Source organism: Dasypus novemcinctus, chromosome 10, assembly GCF_030445035.2.
Source record: "Dasypus novemcinctus isolate mDasNov1 chromosome 10, mDasNov1.1.hap2, whole genome shotgun sequence".
NCBI classification, from domain to species: domain Eukaryota; kingdom Metazoa; phylum Chordata; class Mammalia; order Cingulata; family Dasypodidae; genus Dasypus; species Dasypus novemcinctus.
In genome coordinates, this window is record NC_080682.1 from 120500127 (window position 1) to 120517846 (window position 17720).

Below are 17720 nucleotides of genomic sequence, written 5' to 3' on the forward strand. Positions count from 1 at the left end.
GGGAACACAAAGTTCAGGCCATTTTCAAATCTGCTCTGGCTTTTATTTTCTTATGGGCCTTTTTGTGTTTCCTATGCACATTTGCATGACCACCAGAGTGAAACAAGATTATATAGCTGGTGTGGGCCCTCTCTGGACTCTACTACACGCTTATGTGCCTTTAGCCAGGAAGCTGCTTTCCCTAGCCATGATGGCAACCTCAGACCAATAGAGCCATTTGTCTTCTTTGCTTTTCCTCCTCTGAGATCATAACTACTTCCAACAATACTGTCGGGTGTGGGCATCACAGAGAAACTGCTGATCCTCCTGGTCTATCCCGTTCTAGCAGAACCTCCATATTGGGCAGAATTGGGGTGTGTAGCAATTTGATATTGTTATGAATTCCAAAAATAGATACTGGAATATGTTTGTCATCTGGTCTGTACCTGGGTGTGATGAGGTTATGATTAGGGCTTTGATTGGGCCTTGTTATTAGGGTGTTGAGTCCTCACCCACCAAGGGGTGGGGACACACAGATAAAAGGCATAGCAAAGGACAGAATTGAAGCTTTTTGACTCTAGGGGCTTTTGATGTTGGAGTTTGATGCTGAAGCCTTAAGCTGGAGCCCCAGGAAGTAAGCTCACAGAGGAAAGAGAAGCAAGCCCCAGGAAGAGAGGAACGCTGCGCCCAGGAAGAAGCAAGCCACAGGAAGGGAGGGACCCAGGAAGCCTGAACCCTCACCGACATCGGCAGCCATCTTGCTCCAACACATGTAAATAGACTTTGGTGAGGGAAGTAATTTATGCTTTATGGCCTGGTATCTATAAGCTCCTACTCCAGATAAATACCCTTTATATAAACCAACCAATTTCTGGTATCTTACATCAGCACCCCTTTGGCTGACTAATACAGGGTGTGTGCAGATGGGAGTAGCCCAGTCCAGAAAGCCATAGAATCCCACTGTTCTTCCCCGAAGTTCAGTTGATTTTACAAGGGTATTCTTTTCATACTGTTCTATGCCTTTGATTGGTTTTTAGAGTGCTGAAATGTATTTTTTCCCAATTTTGACTAGCTTTATGGTGAGAGGTTTGTTGATATTTTCACATGGTCATACTGAATGTTCCATGTACCTTTCCTTCTTTTGACTTCTCTCCTTCCCTTCATTTTTCAAGTATTTACTGAACTCCTAACACTCAACTGTTCCTCCTTCCCTCCCTTTCTTTTTTCCTTTCTTTTACTTCTTTCCCAAGAATTTATTGAACCTCTATCCCTTTCTCTCTCTCCCTTCTTTACATCCGCAAGTATTTCTCAAATCCTTACTAGTGGTAGACACTGTGCTTGCCTGGGAGGTAGAGTGGGGAATAGCTCTCAAGAGCTTTTACTCTGACTGGCAAAAGCTCAGTCACTGAGGGAGCGATTATTAACTCTCTTTGGAGGCGTCAGGGTAGACTTCACAGAGGCAATTGCATTTGAACTCCAAGGATTAAGGAAGCTGCCATCACAACAGGTCTTGGCAGTTTAGTGGGGTCTTTGTAAGGGCCTGCAGACTCTTTACCCTCCTCCTCCCTCATATCTGCTGGATATGAGGGAGGTGAAGACTAGGGCTGAATCTGGCCTAAGAAATACCCAGGACAGTCTGACATCACATCCACAGGGAGGCTGCTCGGAGCTGCTGGATTCCACCAGAGGACACTGAAGGATGGAAGAGAAAGTGTTCCAGAGCCGGGACAATGAAATCAAGGCTCCTAGGCCTCCTCGTGGTGCTCTCCCGCTCACTGGCTCCCTGCCTCCTCACTTGCTGGCGTGCTGACCTTCCTCACCCTCATTTCTCTAGATGTCCTTCTAGTACTAACCAAAGAGGAATGCCTAGTACTCCACAAGCCCTGGCGCGCTAACCATTGCTGACTAGCTAGCGAGCTGCCTCCAGCCGTTCGGCCCTCTCACCCTGCTGAGCCTGGAAGGGTGTGTGTTCCTGCAGCAGGGACTGAACTCCCTAAGGGGTGGGCTGTGCTTTCTGGCCAGGGCCTGGCCTCAGATTCCCGCCTCCCTGTGACTCCTGCCCAGCCTCCGCTCCCGGGACTCAGCGCAAACCCTGCTGCACCTCGAGCCTTCTCTGATGCCCTCCGAGGAAGTCTCTTTTCCCTCCGTGGAGTGCCTTCTCTTTCAAGCTCCCCTCTCTGCACTCTTTTCCTGGACTTTCTCCCTGATCATGAAATGAAGCGTGTCCTTATCTCCTGTGGGCTCCGTCAAGGCAGGATTCCAGGCCGGATTCTGGGTTTCCCATAAGGCCTAGCGCATAGCTGGCAACTAAGGGATGAAGAAATGCTTGGGAAGGAATGCAGAGGAGGGTTACAGAAAAGTGAAGGGCCAGGGCCTTCAGAGGAAAGGCCGTCATACACTTGGCATACCATACACTTGGGCATCTCCTCTCACACTGGAAGGTGCAAAGAAGAAACACAGGACCAAGGGTGGCCATTTTGAAATCCGTTTATATTGCCAGTGCTCCTGGGGGCTTCCTCCAGCCCCCGTCATCACGGAGACCACGTCAGATTGTCTGAACATTCATGGCTTCCTTGGGCCAAGTGTAGCTGTCCAGAGTAAATGAGTCATAGTCTGGGGTGTAGACCAGGGACCTCACGAAGGCCTCCTTGTCCTTGGGCTCCGGGTAGTAGGAGGCCAGGCCGTGTTGGTACGCGTAGCCGAGGACCTGCGGAGAGACACGAACAGCTGAAAATGGGATCCGGAGAAGCCCTTGCCTGGTTCCTCAGCACAGGAAGGGGTTTGAGCTCTGCGCCCGGGCAGAAAGCTTTGACAGAGCTGACAAACACTGGGCCAGAGCCCAGAGGCCACAGCCTACATCTGGCTCTTCCTCCAACTGCCTGTGGGTCCCCGGGGGTTCCATTATCTGAAACTGAGCCTCAGTTTCCTCATCTGGAAAAGGGGATAATGACACCTTTCTCTGGAGTGGTGTAAGGATAAAGTTAGATAATGGGACAAAAGTGTCCAGGGGGATATATACATAAGACTTTCTTTTCCTTGAATGTGGGTTGACTTGGATGAGAAGCCTGGAAACTGTTGCCTAGCTTTGGCTTCAAAAAAGCTGTGAGTTAAATATCCCCGAAAGGAAGGAACTAGACAGGGCGGTGCTGGAATATGAGCTGAACTGTTGGCCTTGAGGATGGATCATGGATCCTGCCCCAGACAACTCATGGGAGGAGCGAGCAAGCACTGGGTTTTCTTCAATTATTTTAAGAACCTTTTTGTTAGAGAAAATGTAAGGTATATATGCTAGCAGAATATAGAAAATAAATGCCCACCTATCCATCCCCCAGCTTCCACATTTATTAAGGCTGGGTCAGGCTTTAGTGCACCATTTTCTGATTCTTTGAAAAACTACCATCTCGCATGGTCTCCAAGGTGGCCTTTTCTTAAAACCTGGAATATTCCGTGAGCCTGATCACCCTATGACCTAGCCCTTCTGAGAGAAAGGAGAGGAATGAACATCTTTTCTAGCCAGAAAGGCACTGGGTGACTGGGTAAGGAGCTTTCTCACTGTTCTCTTTCAGTCTTCTCCAGAACTCTGAGAGAGAAAGATTACCGGCCCCTTTAGGAAAGGAAGAAACTGAGGCGCAGGGAGATGAAGTGATCGGCCCAAGGCGGCTCTGCTGCTGAGAGGCAGAGCAGGGCCCTGAAGCCCGGCTGCATCCGTATGCTGTGCAGGCCGACCTTTCTGCACGAATGGGCACTTGTGGCTCGTTCTGTTTGAATTCCACCCCCATTTCTGTCCACAAGACCATGGGCTTTTGATGACATTTCTGCTTGGCGTCTGAGGAGAGAGCCAGGAGCTTCCCCAGAATTGGCCTGGGTGGGTGTAGAGGGTGGGGCACGAGTTGCGGGCAGGAGTTTCTCCCCCAGCCTTTGGGTAACATGCAATGCAGCTCAAGGAGCACAGGATGGCTCCACAGATGCCCTCTCCTTAGCTCCCTGGAGTTGCAGAGGAAGAACATGGTTGAGCTTCACTACCCATACTGAGGAGTAAGATGTCCCTTACTTTGATGGCAATTCTCAGAGACACATCTCGGATGGTACTGAGTGGTGGGTACAGTCTCCCCTGGGACAGATGCTGCTCAGAGACCTCCTGGGCGATTTGCTGGAGAGAGGGACAGAACCAAGAAGAATGAGGTGAGTTTTTGTCCTCCCACGATAAGCCCAACCTTTACGCCAGAGACTCACGCTGCCCTTCCGACCCCCACAGGGAGTCGCTGCATTTCCCACCACTGTCTGCTGCCATGTGGAGCTACAGGCTCAATGCTTGGGATTAAGCCAGGGCACTTCTTTTTTTTTTGTATCATGAGGCTGGCTGATGCTTAAAAAAAAGCAACAAGAGTCCCTCTGAATTTTAAAGGACAATCCTAAGACCAGGGATGAGTAACCTTGTGGCCTCCTAAGCAGAGACACCAGGAGCTCTCCTTGTCCAGCATGCTGCACTGGGGTCTCCGAGTCCCTCACTTCCTGGTCCCAGCCTCCTTCCACATGCTTGGTAAACCGTGACCTTGGGTGCCCACATACTCAGGGCTCCTCGAGCCCTGGGCCCGTTCTGAGGAAAGGCCCCTCCCCCAGCGAGTGACACCACCAATGGGCCTCCTGTGTTATCTGAATAAACACCCTGCGCACAGCATTCAGGGAACAGCACCTCCCAGGGCTTCCCTCCCTGGCTCAGAGCCTCACCCCAGCTCCAGGGCTGGTGCTCAGCCAGCCTCTCACATCAGCCTCCTCTGCGTCCACCCCCACCCAATCTTCTGGTGTCACACTTAAATTTTGGGAAAAGTCCCCAGTGCTCTTTGAGAATTGTATGTCCGACAATGGAATCTGGCAGGCATTAGGGAAGCTGGCCTCTCCTTCTCTGCCCCATTCTCATGGCCATCTCTCACCATTCATTCAGTCAAATAGGCACTGAGCTCTATGACATTTGTGTGTAAGAAGCAGCCAGTCTTTTCCCTCCTGGAGACTAGTGTAAATGGACAATTGGCAAGAAATCATGGTGAGGTGCATGCATCGAGAGGGGCATATGGGCATAGAGGCAGGGGTTCTTAACCAGGGGTCTGTGAGCTTGAACTGAAATTCAAGAAAACATTATTCTTGTGTGGACGTGTTGGTGCAGGTGTGATGTATTTATTAAATAATACACAGTGTAGTATGGACTTAGTGAGGAGTCTGTGGTTTTCACCTCATTGGCCAAGGGGGCTGTGGGACAAAAAAGGTTAAGAACCCCTGGCATAGAAGAAGACAGGCTTAGTCTGCTGTAATTGGGAGAGGTTTCCCAGAAGAAGTGACAGAAGCTGACTCCTGCAGGACAAAGCATGAATTACCTGAAAATGGTAGAAGGACTAGCACAGGCAAATGCTAGGAGGTGAGAGAGAATGAAGAGATTGCAAGCCTGAGGTTGAAAAAAGCACACTGGAAAGGGTAACGGTATGGAGAGGTGGGGCTGGAGTGGAGAGCAGGGCGGGCGAGGCAGGGCCTGGGGTGCACACCATGCTGAGTTGCTTAGTCTGAGGAGCTGTCACAAAAAGGTCTGAAATAAGGGGAGAGGTGTAGCCTGTGTGTTTAGAAGGATTCTCTTTGGAGAGGTGTAGAGGATGAAGAGACTAGAGGGAAGCAGGGTTTCCATGTGAGATCTGCCTCGAGAGAGACGACACTGGAGAACTAGGGGCTACGACATCACGTCATTGCATGTGTGGTCACTCTGGTAATCGCCCGCAGCCACTGTGGCCGAGTGACCCCCGGCAAGTTCGGTAAACTCCCCCTGCCTCACATCCCTTGTCCTTAAAAACAGGAATAACCACTAGATCTATTTTGCAGAATTGTTAAAGTGAAATGAGATAATGCTTGTGAATCTCCTAAAACTTGAATCAGCCTTTTTCTCCCATAGGAAAAATCAGATTCCACTTAAGTTGTCTTAACTAAAAGCATCCTTTCCAGACACAGAACTTGCCAAGAATTGGAAGACCAGCCTGTCCATCTCAGCGGGCAGAGGCCTTGCCCTGCTCATGGCAGGTGCTTCATAAGGAGATGGAGGCGAGGCTGCTGTCTGTTTTTGTTGGTTTGTTTTGGTCAGGAGACTGTTCGTGAGATGATGGAGCAGAACTCTCCCGCAGGAGTGGGGCAGGGCCCGGGGAGGTTTTTTCGTGGTTGCAAAGGAAGGACTGGAGCTAGTGTTATTTCTGCACACCTGGAGAACTGGTTTTCAGACTGACTCCAACTGGGAAGTGACTCTTCTTACCCAGTGGGAGTTTTAAACAGCCCTGCCCGCAGCCTCAGGACACCAAGCACACCAATTGCAGAAGCGGAAATGGAAACACAGAACGCTCGGGCGAGAGCCGCAGCGCGAGTGCGCAGGCGCCGAGACGTTCTTTGCGTGGCCGCGAGGAGCCGGTGCTCAGCAGAGACCCGGACGCTCCAGAGCGGCTGCCATCGCGGCTGCCCGGAAGCCAGCCTGCGCGCGACGTCTCCAGCTGCCACCAGGGCCGTGGCGAGGGAGAAGCGCACGAGGATGTCAGAAACCACCGTCGAGCCTGTGGCGCGGGGGCATAAATATATCGAACATCTGTATATAGCTCTGATTAACTTAACCTCCCAGCAGAGTAAGAGGAAGTGCGAAGGGCCTCCCGCTTAGTGGGCACGTGATCAACGCCAGCCCCTGGACCGTCATTCTCCACAGATGCCTCCATTGTCCTCACAGCATCCAGTGAAGAACCTTCTGGAAGCTTTTCTAGTTAGAGACCTGGAGGAGGCGTGTCTCCCCCCTCCCTCAGTCTGCTTGGGCGTCAGGCGCTGGGAGGAGGCCAAGCCAGGCCGCCACCCACCCCTCCCTCACAGAAGGCTGTCCTGGTGGACCTCACCCCACCTCCAGTTACCCTACCGTGTGGCCAGGCCCGTGCCCGGGAGACTCCACCACCCGCCATGCCCCACCAGTGCCATCTTGTCTGTGGAGGCGTCTAGAAGGGCCCTGCTGGAGGCAGGGAGGGGCGCTCACAGGCCCCCATTGCCCCTGCCTCCCCCCAGCGCCTCCCTCCCGGCCCCCACGCCCCCATCCATTTCTGTGTGTGATCTGGGAGAAGGTCAGGTCTCAACGTGAACTGAGAGAAGCTGGAGCTTCAGGCCTTGGGGATCCTTTGCCAGCACTGGAGGCAGGAGGGTAGGAGAGAGCAGAGGAGGAGTACGTGGGGCCCTGGTGCAGGACACAGCATAGAGCAGGCGCCCGGCTGGGAGCAGGGGAGGGAGCGGGGCAGGGATACCTCTGCTGTCAGCAGGAAGATCTCGTCCGGAATGTGCCGGATCCCCCCGGCGATGACTCCCAGCGCCACCCCAGGGAAGACGTAGGCGTTGTTTCCCTGCCCGGGGATGAAGGTCCTGCCGTCCTCCAGCGTCACGCTCTCAAAAGGACTTCCGCTCGCAAAGATGCCTCGGCCCTGCAGGCGGGGAGACCAGGTGTGGACCTTAGAGATGTTTCGAGCAGCTACCGGTGTTCTAATCTTATCTCCCCAACAGGAGGCCCCTTCCTCTTTTCCCAAATGCTCAGCATCGTGCTGAGAACATGGCAGGTGCACAAACCTCGCTTGACTGGAGCGCTTGCTCCCCACCTGAATTACCTACCTGGCAGCCAAGAAATCTCTGAAAGGTGATGGGTTCACTGTACCTTTTTTTTTTTTTTTTGAGGTACCAGGCCGGGGATTGAACCCTGGACCTTGTATGTGGGAAGCTGGCGCTCAGCCACTGAGCCACATTGGCTTTGTAACCTTCACTTCCTGGAAGAGCCACCTCTGGGCAAGGCCAATATGAAAGCAGCCTGGAGTCCCCAGGTCCTTGGGTCTGGCCAAAGCTGTGTTATTGAGGAGGAGCCTTGCATAGCCCAGTGTAATCAGCGAGCGCAGGGGCTCTGGCCAGCCTCAGGGCAAGGGCCAGCTCTGCGGCCTCAGGCAGCCGGCTTCGTCTCTGGAGCCTCGGTTAGCTCCTCAGTGATGCCGGGGCTGTTTTCACCCACGCGGTGCTACTTGTAGTCACCGTCACTGTGCTCCCTCGGCCCAGGGAAGGAAGGACTCCCTGCTGACCTCGGTGACCCGGTAGCACTTCTCGGCCGTGCACTCGGCCTTGCTGGTGGGGTTGCTCAGGGCAAAGATGATAGGGTGCTCGTGGAAGGAGGCCATGTCCCTCAGGATCTGCTCCGTGAAGGCTCCTGCGATGGCGGCGACACCTACAGGGAAAAGCAGGGTAGTGGGATGCCGACTCCATAAACCACCTGTGCCTCTCCTGGTGGTGCTGGGGGGACACCGGAGACTGGCCAGGAATCCTGGGGATGGCGTGGGACCTAGTGACTGCGAGAGCAGGGGGAGGGGCTTCCTGCCTGAGACCTCCTGATTACTTAGGGACTGCTTCACGGCCCTGCCGAGGAGGATGCCCCCGCGAAGGAGAGTCGTGGGCAGGGCAGTCAGAGCGGGCCACGTCCTCGGGGCCCAGGGCCACGCCGGGGCGGAGTGCTCACTTCTCCCTGGCCTCCGCCCCCTGCGCGGTGGGATTCCGCACCTCTGAGCCCCGGCCCTGGCGCCATGTTTCTATGGTTCCTATACGCTAGTCCCTCAATCACTGTTTGTGGCATTGAACTGGACACGGGAAAGGGGAAAGGGCTGTGCTTCCCTGGGTTCCTCACGCCCCCTGGCTGAGCCTCGGTCTCTCCATCTGCAAAGCAAGAACGTTAGCTGGACCGGCTAGAAGGGCCCTCCCGCCTACCTATGATGGCCGTGGGCTTCACCAGCCTCACCACCTCCTCCAGGGACCGCACTTGAGGGTGGTCCTGGGCAAACACCTCCTTCTCCTGGTTCAGGTGGCTCCGCCCCTGCAGGGAGAGAAGGAGCATGAAGTGGCCGGGCAGCGGGCGCAGATGCACTTGGAGACTCGGAGGGGACTCCCTGCCGAGCACCACGCTTTGGCCCGAGTAGTTGGAAGCCTTGGTGTATGAGTCCTTATGATCAGATTTCCTGTTGGAACCTGAGGGTTCTTAATATGCGTGTTTGTGTGTGTTGTGTATTTGTGCTTTAACACTTCTGGAGAATCCAAAAACCATTTCTTTGAGTTGCTGGGGTCATGGCTTACTGGCCCAGGACAATGCCCGAGTCTGACCAAGGCCCTTAGTGTCCAGCAGCCAGGCCGGCTCAGGGTTAGGGCCCGAGCACCTGGGGTTAGGTCGCTAATCGGAATGTATTTTACAAGGGACATTAGCCTTCTTGCCAGCACTGCTCAGCTGAGCCCCAGGACAGGCTTGGCATGGCTTTCACTTCTCTAAGTGGCAGTCAGGCAGGGGGAGACTGGCCTGAGCACTAGTCGGTGGGTGCAGACATTTCTGATGAGTCCCCTGGCCTCTTGGAAGGACCTGGGGTGGGAGGGGACTCCCCAGGCTTCGGTACCTTCCAGCAGCAGTCTGGCTCCACATGGAGCAGCAAAAGGGTCATTTCCTCCCACATATCCAAAGTTAGGACAAGAGCAACGGAGGCTACTTTGTGGAGCGTCTTTGGCTCTGAAGTGTATGCTGTTGCCATTTTTTCGCTCCCTCTTCTCTCTGAGCAGTCTGCCCCTTGGAGCCCTCTTTCAGGCCAGTTTCCAGGAACTGTAGGTGTCAGGAAGCCTCCACATCTGCAGACCCACGATACCTTGACAATGAGTCCTTTGGAGTCCACCATCCAGATCTTCTTCGTCGCCTCTGCCTTGGGGATGCCTTCTTTCTCCAGGGCCATGACGAGGAGGTGGGCGATGCCCATGGCTGCCTGGAGAGACCCGGAGACAGAGGTTCAGACACAGGAAGCAGCGCCAGCTTCGAGCAGGCGCCTCCCAAAGAGGAGCCCCTTTCTTCCTGGCCACCCTCCACACCCAGGAGACCCGTTAGTCCTTGCCTTGAGGCACCCAAATGTTGGGACCCAGGTGGCTGAAATTTTCACGATATGCCTAGGTGCTTCCTCGTCTAATAACCCCACGATACTGCCCCTCTTTGATTCCTCTCCACCCATCCTTTTTTCTTCATCAGAGACGTTGTGCATAAAATCATGCATAAAATGCAGAGTTCCCCAATACCACCTGGTTATTAACACCTTGCATTAGTTACTCTCCACTCATCCTTAGTCTCCTTCTGGAACAACAAAGCAGACAACCACTCCCCCAGATGGCACCTACCTCGCCTGCACCTTGGAAAACAAACACGTGGTTGGAGAGCTTATTCTTGGTGATTCTCAGAGCAGCTAGGATCCCCGCCACGGCAACGGAGGCTGTGCCTATGACAGAGTGGGTTGGCATCAACTTCTGGCCCCCGGCCCCCATACTCCAGAGAACAGCCTTGGCAGAGGCCCCCGTACCTCGGACCTGGGGCGGGGGGACAAGCAGCGCAGCTTTCCTTAGCCCTTGCCGAAGTTAATCCTGTAGGCATGTAGGTTTTGGAGCAAATCCATGGGCTTTTGCAGGTACATATTTTCCTTTTGAGAAATAGCTCCAGGATCCCGGGAGAGAGGAATATTAACTTTTTGCCAAGTACTGCTACCATCAACATTCATAAATGCAATGATGAGGACAAATTTAATAGGCTCCAAGAGGTGTGTGCTTCAGAGAAATGATTTAAGGGATATATTTTTTTAAAAAGTTAAAAATGAGACCACAACCTAAGCATGAGACATCGAGTGATCGCATGCCCATCTTATCCCCCCAGCCATAAGGGTGGCGGTATCCAGTAGCATTCCAGCATCAAATGGCTTGACCATAACCAGAAGGTACAAGTTGCATGAGCAGGTGGCTCAGACTCCTTCAACACCTATTCCTGCTGTGAAACTTCCTCTCCTTCAATCCACACCTACAAGAATTCCTCATGACTACTAGCTGGCCAAGGAGGAAAAAAACCTCGGGATTGATTTGGAAATTGTTCTAGATAATATGCTGGCACCAGCAGTGGATGGCTACAGCTCCACAGTTCCAATGACAGGTAGTAGCCCTGAAAGGCAGTGGTGAAGGAACCTTCCCAGGGGACATACTTCAAGTGGGACATTGCATTTCCACTTGGTTTGGACCAAGAGATGGCTAGATCAACACTGACTCACGGGCAGTTGCCATGGCTTAGCTGGATGATCAGGGACTTGGGAGGAACAAAATAGTAAGATCTTGGATGGACCTCTTTGAATAGGAACAGAGTGTGGAGATGTTTATGGCCCATATGAAAGCCCACCAAAGGAGATATTAAAAAGTCTGTCAGTAAACAGGTGGATGGAATGGCATATTCTGTGTATGCCAGTTAGCATCTTTCCCCAGCCACCCAGTGTTTGCTCAGTGGGCTGGTAAGATATACAAAACAGCCATGGTGGCAAGGATGGAGGCTTTGGGATTAGGATCTGGGAGTCTGCAAACCACTTTCCCACTTGGCCAGCTGGCTCCGTGCTAGGCTCTGCTAATTAGGGGGACCCCGAAAAGCTGGAGGAGGGGGGCGAGACACTTTTCTCCTCTACTTGTCGCATCACCCCAGTCTTGTAGGACTGCTAAATAAAATACAGAACACTCAGTTAAATTTAAATTGCAGGTAAACAACTGATAATTTTTTTTAAGTGTAAATATGTCCCAAATATTGTATGGGATATCCTTGTACTCAAAAGTTGTTATTTATCTGAAATTCAGATGATCTGGGTGCCCTGTATTTTGTTTTTGCTAAATCTGGCAACCCCAAACCCTGGGTTCTTCACCCCCACAAGAGCAGCTGTGGAGAAGCAGCAGCTGAATCCCATTTGTGTTTTCACCCTCAGTTACAGAACTAGCCACAGCACCCTCAGGTGGGAGCCCCAGCCAGCAGCCCCTCCGCAGAGGTCCGGTCCCGGGGCCGCTCCTCTAAGCACAGAGACACCAACCCCCAAGCAGCACCGGCTGCTCAAGTCTGCGTGTCAGCCCTGCAGGGCCCCGCCTCCAGCCTCCAAGTTTCTAGGTTTTAATAGCTCAGCCCTCCTCCCTTCGTTCCCCCAGCCTCAGGGGTGGTGGCAGACACCTTGCTGATGCCTCATGCTTCTTTTTGCCCTTTCACTTCTCTAACACAGAATTAACAATTCTTTACATTAGCTTCTCTCTGTTTAAATAAATAATGCAGCCCCTGACTGAACCCTGACCGATAGAGTTCACCATAAAGTAATCACAACTGGCCATGTTAAGTCTCCACTGTGGTCGAAGAAAGGGAAATCAAAATGGTACTACTCATGGCTTAATAAATTGGCACAAGTTTTTTTAATTTTTTAATTTTTTAAAAGATGCTATGGAGAGTTGGTAAGGGAGCAGAGAAAGGTAAAAATTTCCAGCCTACAGTCTTGGTGACATTTTGAAGTACTACAACTCCTTTTGGAAAACGATTTCCCAATATAGACCAAAGGCATACAGTGTTTTTGGCCTTTGACCTCATACTCCTGGGGATCTATGTATGGAAAGATCCAAAATATATGCCCTAGGATATTTATGACGGGGTTATTTATAATGCAGAATGACTGGCAGTGACCTAACCACCTAACAAAGGAGTAAGGTTAAGTAAACTGGTTACTGTGGACACTCAGGGGAATATTTTGTAGCCGTTAGAAATGATCATTATGAAGATCATGCAATTACATGGAAAATGCTATGAAGCTAGAAAATTACATCAGGTATTGTTCAAAGTGTTTTATATGTCTTAATTAATTTAAGCCTCACTATCATCATCCCCATTTTTCAGGTCACTGTTTGGAAGTGGTTGCACTCATTTATTTATTGAGCATCAATTATGTACAAGACTCTGGGGTATGAAGATACAATCTGTAACAAAATAGAGCAGGTATCCAGATACCCTTTTTACATCATCTTCTTCAAAGTCCACTTATTAAAGGAGCAACTCCTCATTTCTCTGTCTTCCCACAAATTCTATCTCATCCTTTCTCTGTCCTCCCCTCCAAAACCAACTTTTGTTTTAGCTTTACTGAACCAGGATCTTCACTTCAAAAGATTCCTCGATGATTTGTTGCCCATTAAAATTTGTACTAGATGGCTTCTCTGTTTAAAATACTAAGTTCCATTGGATAGAGTTTTCTGCTCATCTTAAGGACAGACTTCCTACTTCCTGAAAGGTGGAGCAGTCCAAAGCACAGGGCCGCTAGGTGGCGCTGAAGCTATTCCACCAGAAAAGCAACCAAGGACACCAGACCGGAGAAGGGACTTTCCTTGGATATCAAAAATCTTTTGGGCTTAGAACTCGGTGGCTGAATAATTGGGCGTACCCACAGGAATTAAGCCCTGGATGGGACTGGAGAACATGACTCCCAGCACTCCAATTGTACAGATGAAGAAACTGAGGCCAGAGAGGGGCAATGGCTTCCCAGATCCGTCACCCAGCTGGAGAGGAAGCAGGGACGGGGTTTCCACTCCTTTCCTGTCTGTAGCTTAGAGCTGAAGGCAGCTGGAGCGGCACCCTGGGGTTCCCCTGGGAAGAACTGAGCGGCGGGTGATTTGGGAGGCAGAGGGAAGTGAAGGGAGGCAGTGAATGCTGCTGGGATTCTGGAAGGGGTGGCGGAAACAAACAGTGGGGAATCTGATAGAAAAGGCTCACAGATTTCAATGAAAGGATACAAGGGCAATGCCTTTTATGGAGGGCTCATGGTGACCTTGGCTCTGTGCTCTGTGCTCACCTGCATTTTCTCATTTAATCCTCTATGATGGATGAAGTAGGTTCTATTATTCCATTCCCCCCCCCAAACGTGGAAAATGAGACTCAATGAAAATAGAACTCAGGAGAGAACGTCAGAATTCACTCACCACCCTCTGCCTCTGTGTCATATATCTCCTATTATCAGGAGACATGTATATATATGTCCTCCTCCACCTGAGTGTTGATTCCACCGTTTTTGCCTAGAAAAGGAATTTCTTCCTATAATTTTCTCCCCCTTTTCCGGAATCCCCAATTTCTCCCTCTCTTCTGGATCATTCTCATCAGCATGTAAATGTGCCTTAAAGCTCCCAACTTAAAACAGCTCTCCCTTGAGCCTATTTGGCTGCCACCCTCTTTCTTACTTCCTTTTCTGGCCAAACTCTTCTACGGAATTGAGTCTACTCACTGCCGCCATTTCCTTCCTTCTAGTCTCCCTGAAGATTCCCGGAATCAAGCTCCTGTCCCTCCCTCTTCTTAAAGTCACCAAGAGCCCCCACACCCCCGAATTCAGCGGTCAGTCCTCTGCCCTCGTCCTGCGTGCCCTCTCAGCAGCTGGGACACTGTTGCTCATTCCTTCCCTTCCTGCGCTGGGCTCTTGGGACCCCATTCATGGGCTACCTCACTGCCCACATCCTCTTGGTACCTTCCTGCGCTCTTCCTCGAGGCCACTCTCTGGGGTGGTAAGTTACCCTAATTACAGCCCAAAGCTCAAGAGGAAAAACAGCAGCTCTTAAGTCTCAAATGATAAAGTTTAGCAAACAAAATGATCCCCATCATTAGTTCTCATTTTTGGGGCGCTCTCAGGGGAGGTGCTAGGGATTTAGGAATGGCGAGGAGAGGAAGCTGCTCTGAGCAGCCTGGGGCTCCAGGCATGTGTTGGAATATGGCTTGTGCCCATAAATGCCACGGTCAGCTCAAAGGGTGACTCACAGCGTGACTGGTGGCTCCCTAGTCACCGTGAAAGAAAAACAAGTTTTCCATTTCAGAGTGAGCTTTCCATAATTTCACTTCCTGCAAACTGAGTACTTCAGGTTGTAAGTTCAGCAAATTGCCGAAAAGGACAAGCTGAAAATACAGTTTCTATTCTGCTTTTAATAGTCACATTTGACAAAGTAAAGGTGTTTCCATGCTGAACAATCAATATCGGGGGAAAGGGAAGGAATTAACTGCTTTATCTGGTGAGAGCAAGACTGCCGTCCCAGGCAGTGGAAAGGACAGAGAGTTTGGCCCAGGTGGCTTCGAAGGCCTGCCGACACCTGGGCCATGGCAGGCCTGGCTGGACATCTGCCACAAGGCCAGGCATGCGTCCGTGATCCGCAAGACTGCCCACCCCACAGCAGCCGGCCCGCTCATTTAGTCATTAGCAGGTGGTCTGAGTTTGCCAGGCTGCTGTACAAATACCAGGCAAAGGGCGGGCTCACCAACCGTAATGTATCGGCTCATGGTTTGGAAGGCTACCAGCCCAAAATCAAGACCTCAGCAAGGCAGCGCTTCCTCCCCCAGTCCAGCGTGCTGGTGAGGGCTTGCCACGGTCCTTGCGGCACCTCGACCGGCACCTCTGCCCTGTCACGTGGCGAGTCCTCTCCCCCCGTGGGTCTCCTCCGACTTCCAGCTTCCAGCTCCTCTCCTTACAGAGCCTTCGGTCATGTGGATTAAGACCCGCTCTGATCCAGTTGGCCACTGGTGTACGTAGGACCTTCGATGAGCCTCATCACCAACGAGTCCCTGCCCCGACTCACCTTGACCTACTCAAAGACTCCACTTACAGGTGGTTTCCCGCCCCGGGAAGGTGGTCAGGGCTGAGAGCATGCTTTCCATGGGGTGCCCCCTTCCATCCACCACACAAGGACCGAGTGCCCACTCTGGGCCTCCCCTGGCCAGGCCTTGGCTATATAAAGATGGACAGAACAGTCCTGTTCTCAAGGAGTCACCCGCATAAATACTCCGGAACTTCAAGTCCCTCAGTGGACACCAAGCCAAGGCCCGACCTTCTCCCTTACTTCAGTCCCCTGTCTGTGGCACGAGGGAGAATTTTCCGGCGCCCTTGGGCTCTGAAGCGGTTCCTGGCCCTTGGAGAAGGTAGGATTTGGCCTATTCTGCCACACTTGGGAAGGAAGCAGAGAGCATAATTACCATCCTCTTGGCTTCTTTGGCGTCTCAAGGGGCTAAAAAGTGGTTCTCAGGGGAGCCAGAATCAGAAGCAAGAGGCCCATGTGGACTCGGGGAGGGGGAGGGCCCTGCAGGGAGGAGCCTGGGACACCGGGAGGCTTTGGGGTCCTGGAAGAAACGAGTCTGAGGACAGCAGGCAAGAGAAAGGAAAGGCTGGAGCTGCTGCTGAGGTGGCCGTGGCGGGCGGGGAGGATCCCGTGACCAGGATCAGCCAGCAGGCAGTCATCAGAGAGGCTGCGCTGGTTGCCCCCCAGGGGACTCTGCAGCGTGGGCAGCCACGGTCCACGGTGGGGAAGGGGCTTGGCCCCTAGTGCAGGGCCTGGGGAGGGAGCGCTCGAGTCCCCGAGGACAAACGGAAATGAGCCAAGGGGCGAAGCGAGTTCCAGAGAGAAGGACCAGGTGGCTCCCAGTCACGGAGGGGCCAGAAACCTGGCGTATTCACAGGACAGGGGGCAACTCCTTGGGCTGGAGGAACGGGGCAGGCGCGGAAGCGGAGGGCGGAGGCTGCGGCCCGGCTCCTCGGGCAGCCCTGCCAGTGCTCAGCTGCTCACCTCCCTCAAACCTTCCCCCGCTCCAGGGCCTGCTCTCCACTGGGTGACGCACCCGCCATGTCCCTCCTTTCTCTGTCTCCCGCACAGGGGCCAGGCGCTCAGCAACAGGCACTGCGTGCCCAGCACTGCGCACCCAGTACTGCGCACCCAGCACTATGCACCCAGCACCCAGTACTGTGCACCCAGCACTATGCACCCAGCACTGTGCACCCAGCACCCAGCACTACGCACCCAGCACTGCACACCCAGCACTGTGCACCCAGCACTGCGCACCCAGCACTGCACCTGATCCTGCCCACACCCGCCTCAGTCCTTTCCCATGCCACAAATGGGCGATGCTGGAAATACCTCCGAATGAACTGGCCTGGGCTGCGGGCAGCCAGAAGGGATGCTGGCCTTGACAGCGTCTTGCCCTCCTGGTGGACGTGCTGTCACTACCGCTACGTCCGTTTTACAGAGGAGGAAGAGGAGGCCCGAGAACGGAAGCCCACGTCACAGGCAGGTGAGGAGGGAGGCAGACCCGGCTTGTCGCGGCGCCACGCCTGACCACTGAGCACTCGCAGGTCCAAGCTTCCCAAGGCGAGGGGGTGATGAGGAGCTGACGGGGCACACGGGCACGCTAAGGCGCCTCCTGGCTTCTGGAGCGGGGCAGGTGCGGGGCAGGCCGGGCTGGGGGCTCGGGGGCGGGGGGCTCAGGAGCGGCTGGGCCAGCAGGGCACGGGGAGGCGGCGGCCACCGGGCCCCAGCACAGCCACTCCCACCGCCCTTCCCTGCCCGGGGCCTCTGTCCTTTCTCAAGAGCAGGGGAGCCCCCCGGTCCCAGCTGAGACCAGCAACGTCACCCGAGCCCCCTGCCTTTTCCAGAATCCCTGCAGAGCCTCCCTGCGTGCGGCAGTGGGGCGGCACCGCACCTGCCGAGGACTGGCCCCGCCACGCACGGCTCTCGGCTGGGTGGGGAGCGGGCGAGACAAATCGGCAGCCCCGGGAGCTGCTTGTCCTCTCCAGAGCCGAGGTCGGCCTCGGCACCGTGGTGTGGTGGAACGGGCTGGCGACACCGCAGCGGGGCGCGGGCTCCGTGCCAGCCACGGCCCTGCCCGGGGGGCCCGGCTGGGGGCGCTCCTGAGGCTTCAGTTACATTCCCTCCTGTTCGCCCACAGTGTGGGGCTGGGCTGTGGACAGGGCTGCCCCGGGAGGGATCAGGTGGAAGCTTCCAGAAGCTTACGGTGGGTGGAGACAGCACACAGGCGTGCGGGGGACAGTGTGGTAAGGGTGCTGAGAGAGGGGAGC

At 53.5% G+C, this 17720-nt stretch overlaps 1 protein-coding gene across 1 annotated transcript in view; it reads right to left on the bottom strand.

Moving 5' to 3' along the window:
- Nucleotides 1-2448: 2448 nt before the first annotated feature.
- The window catches only part of ME3 (malic enzyme 3), a 191284-nt gene continuing 176012 nt past the window's right edge, over nucleotides 2449-17720 (bottom strand). Inside the window, exons 8-14 of the mRNA XM_004455255.3 lie at nucleotides 10201-10298; nucleotides 9684-9797; nucleotides 8767-8872; nucleotides 8091-8233; nucleotides 7278-7451; nucleotides 4031-4129; nucleotides 2449-2686 (exon numbers count right to left, since the gene is read on the bottom strand). Coding sequence (XP_004455312.2) covers nucleotides 2525-2686; nucleotides 4031-4129; nucleotides 7278-7451; nucleotides 8091-8233; nucleotides 8767-8872; nucleotides 9684-9797; nucleotides 10201-10298 — 896 coding nt within the window. The 3' untranslated portion in view covers nucleotides 2449-2524. The remainder of the gene's footprint in view (nucleotides 2687-4030; nucleotides 4130-7277; nucleotides 7452-8090; nucleotides 8234-8766; nucleotides 8873-9683; nucleotides 9798-10200; nucleotides 10299-17720) is intronic.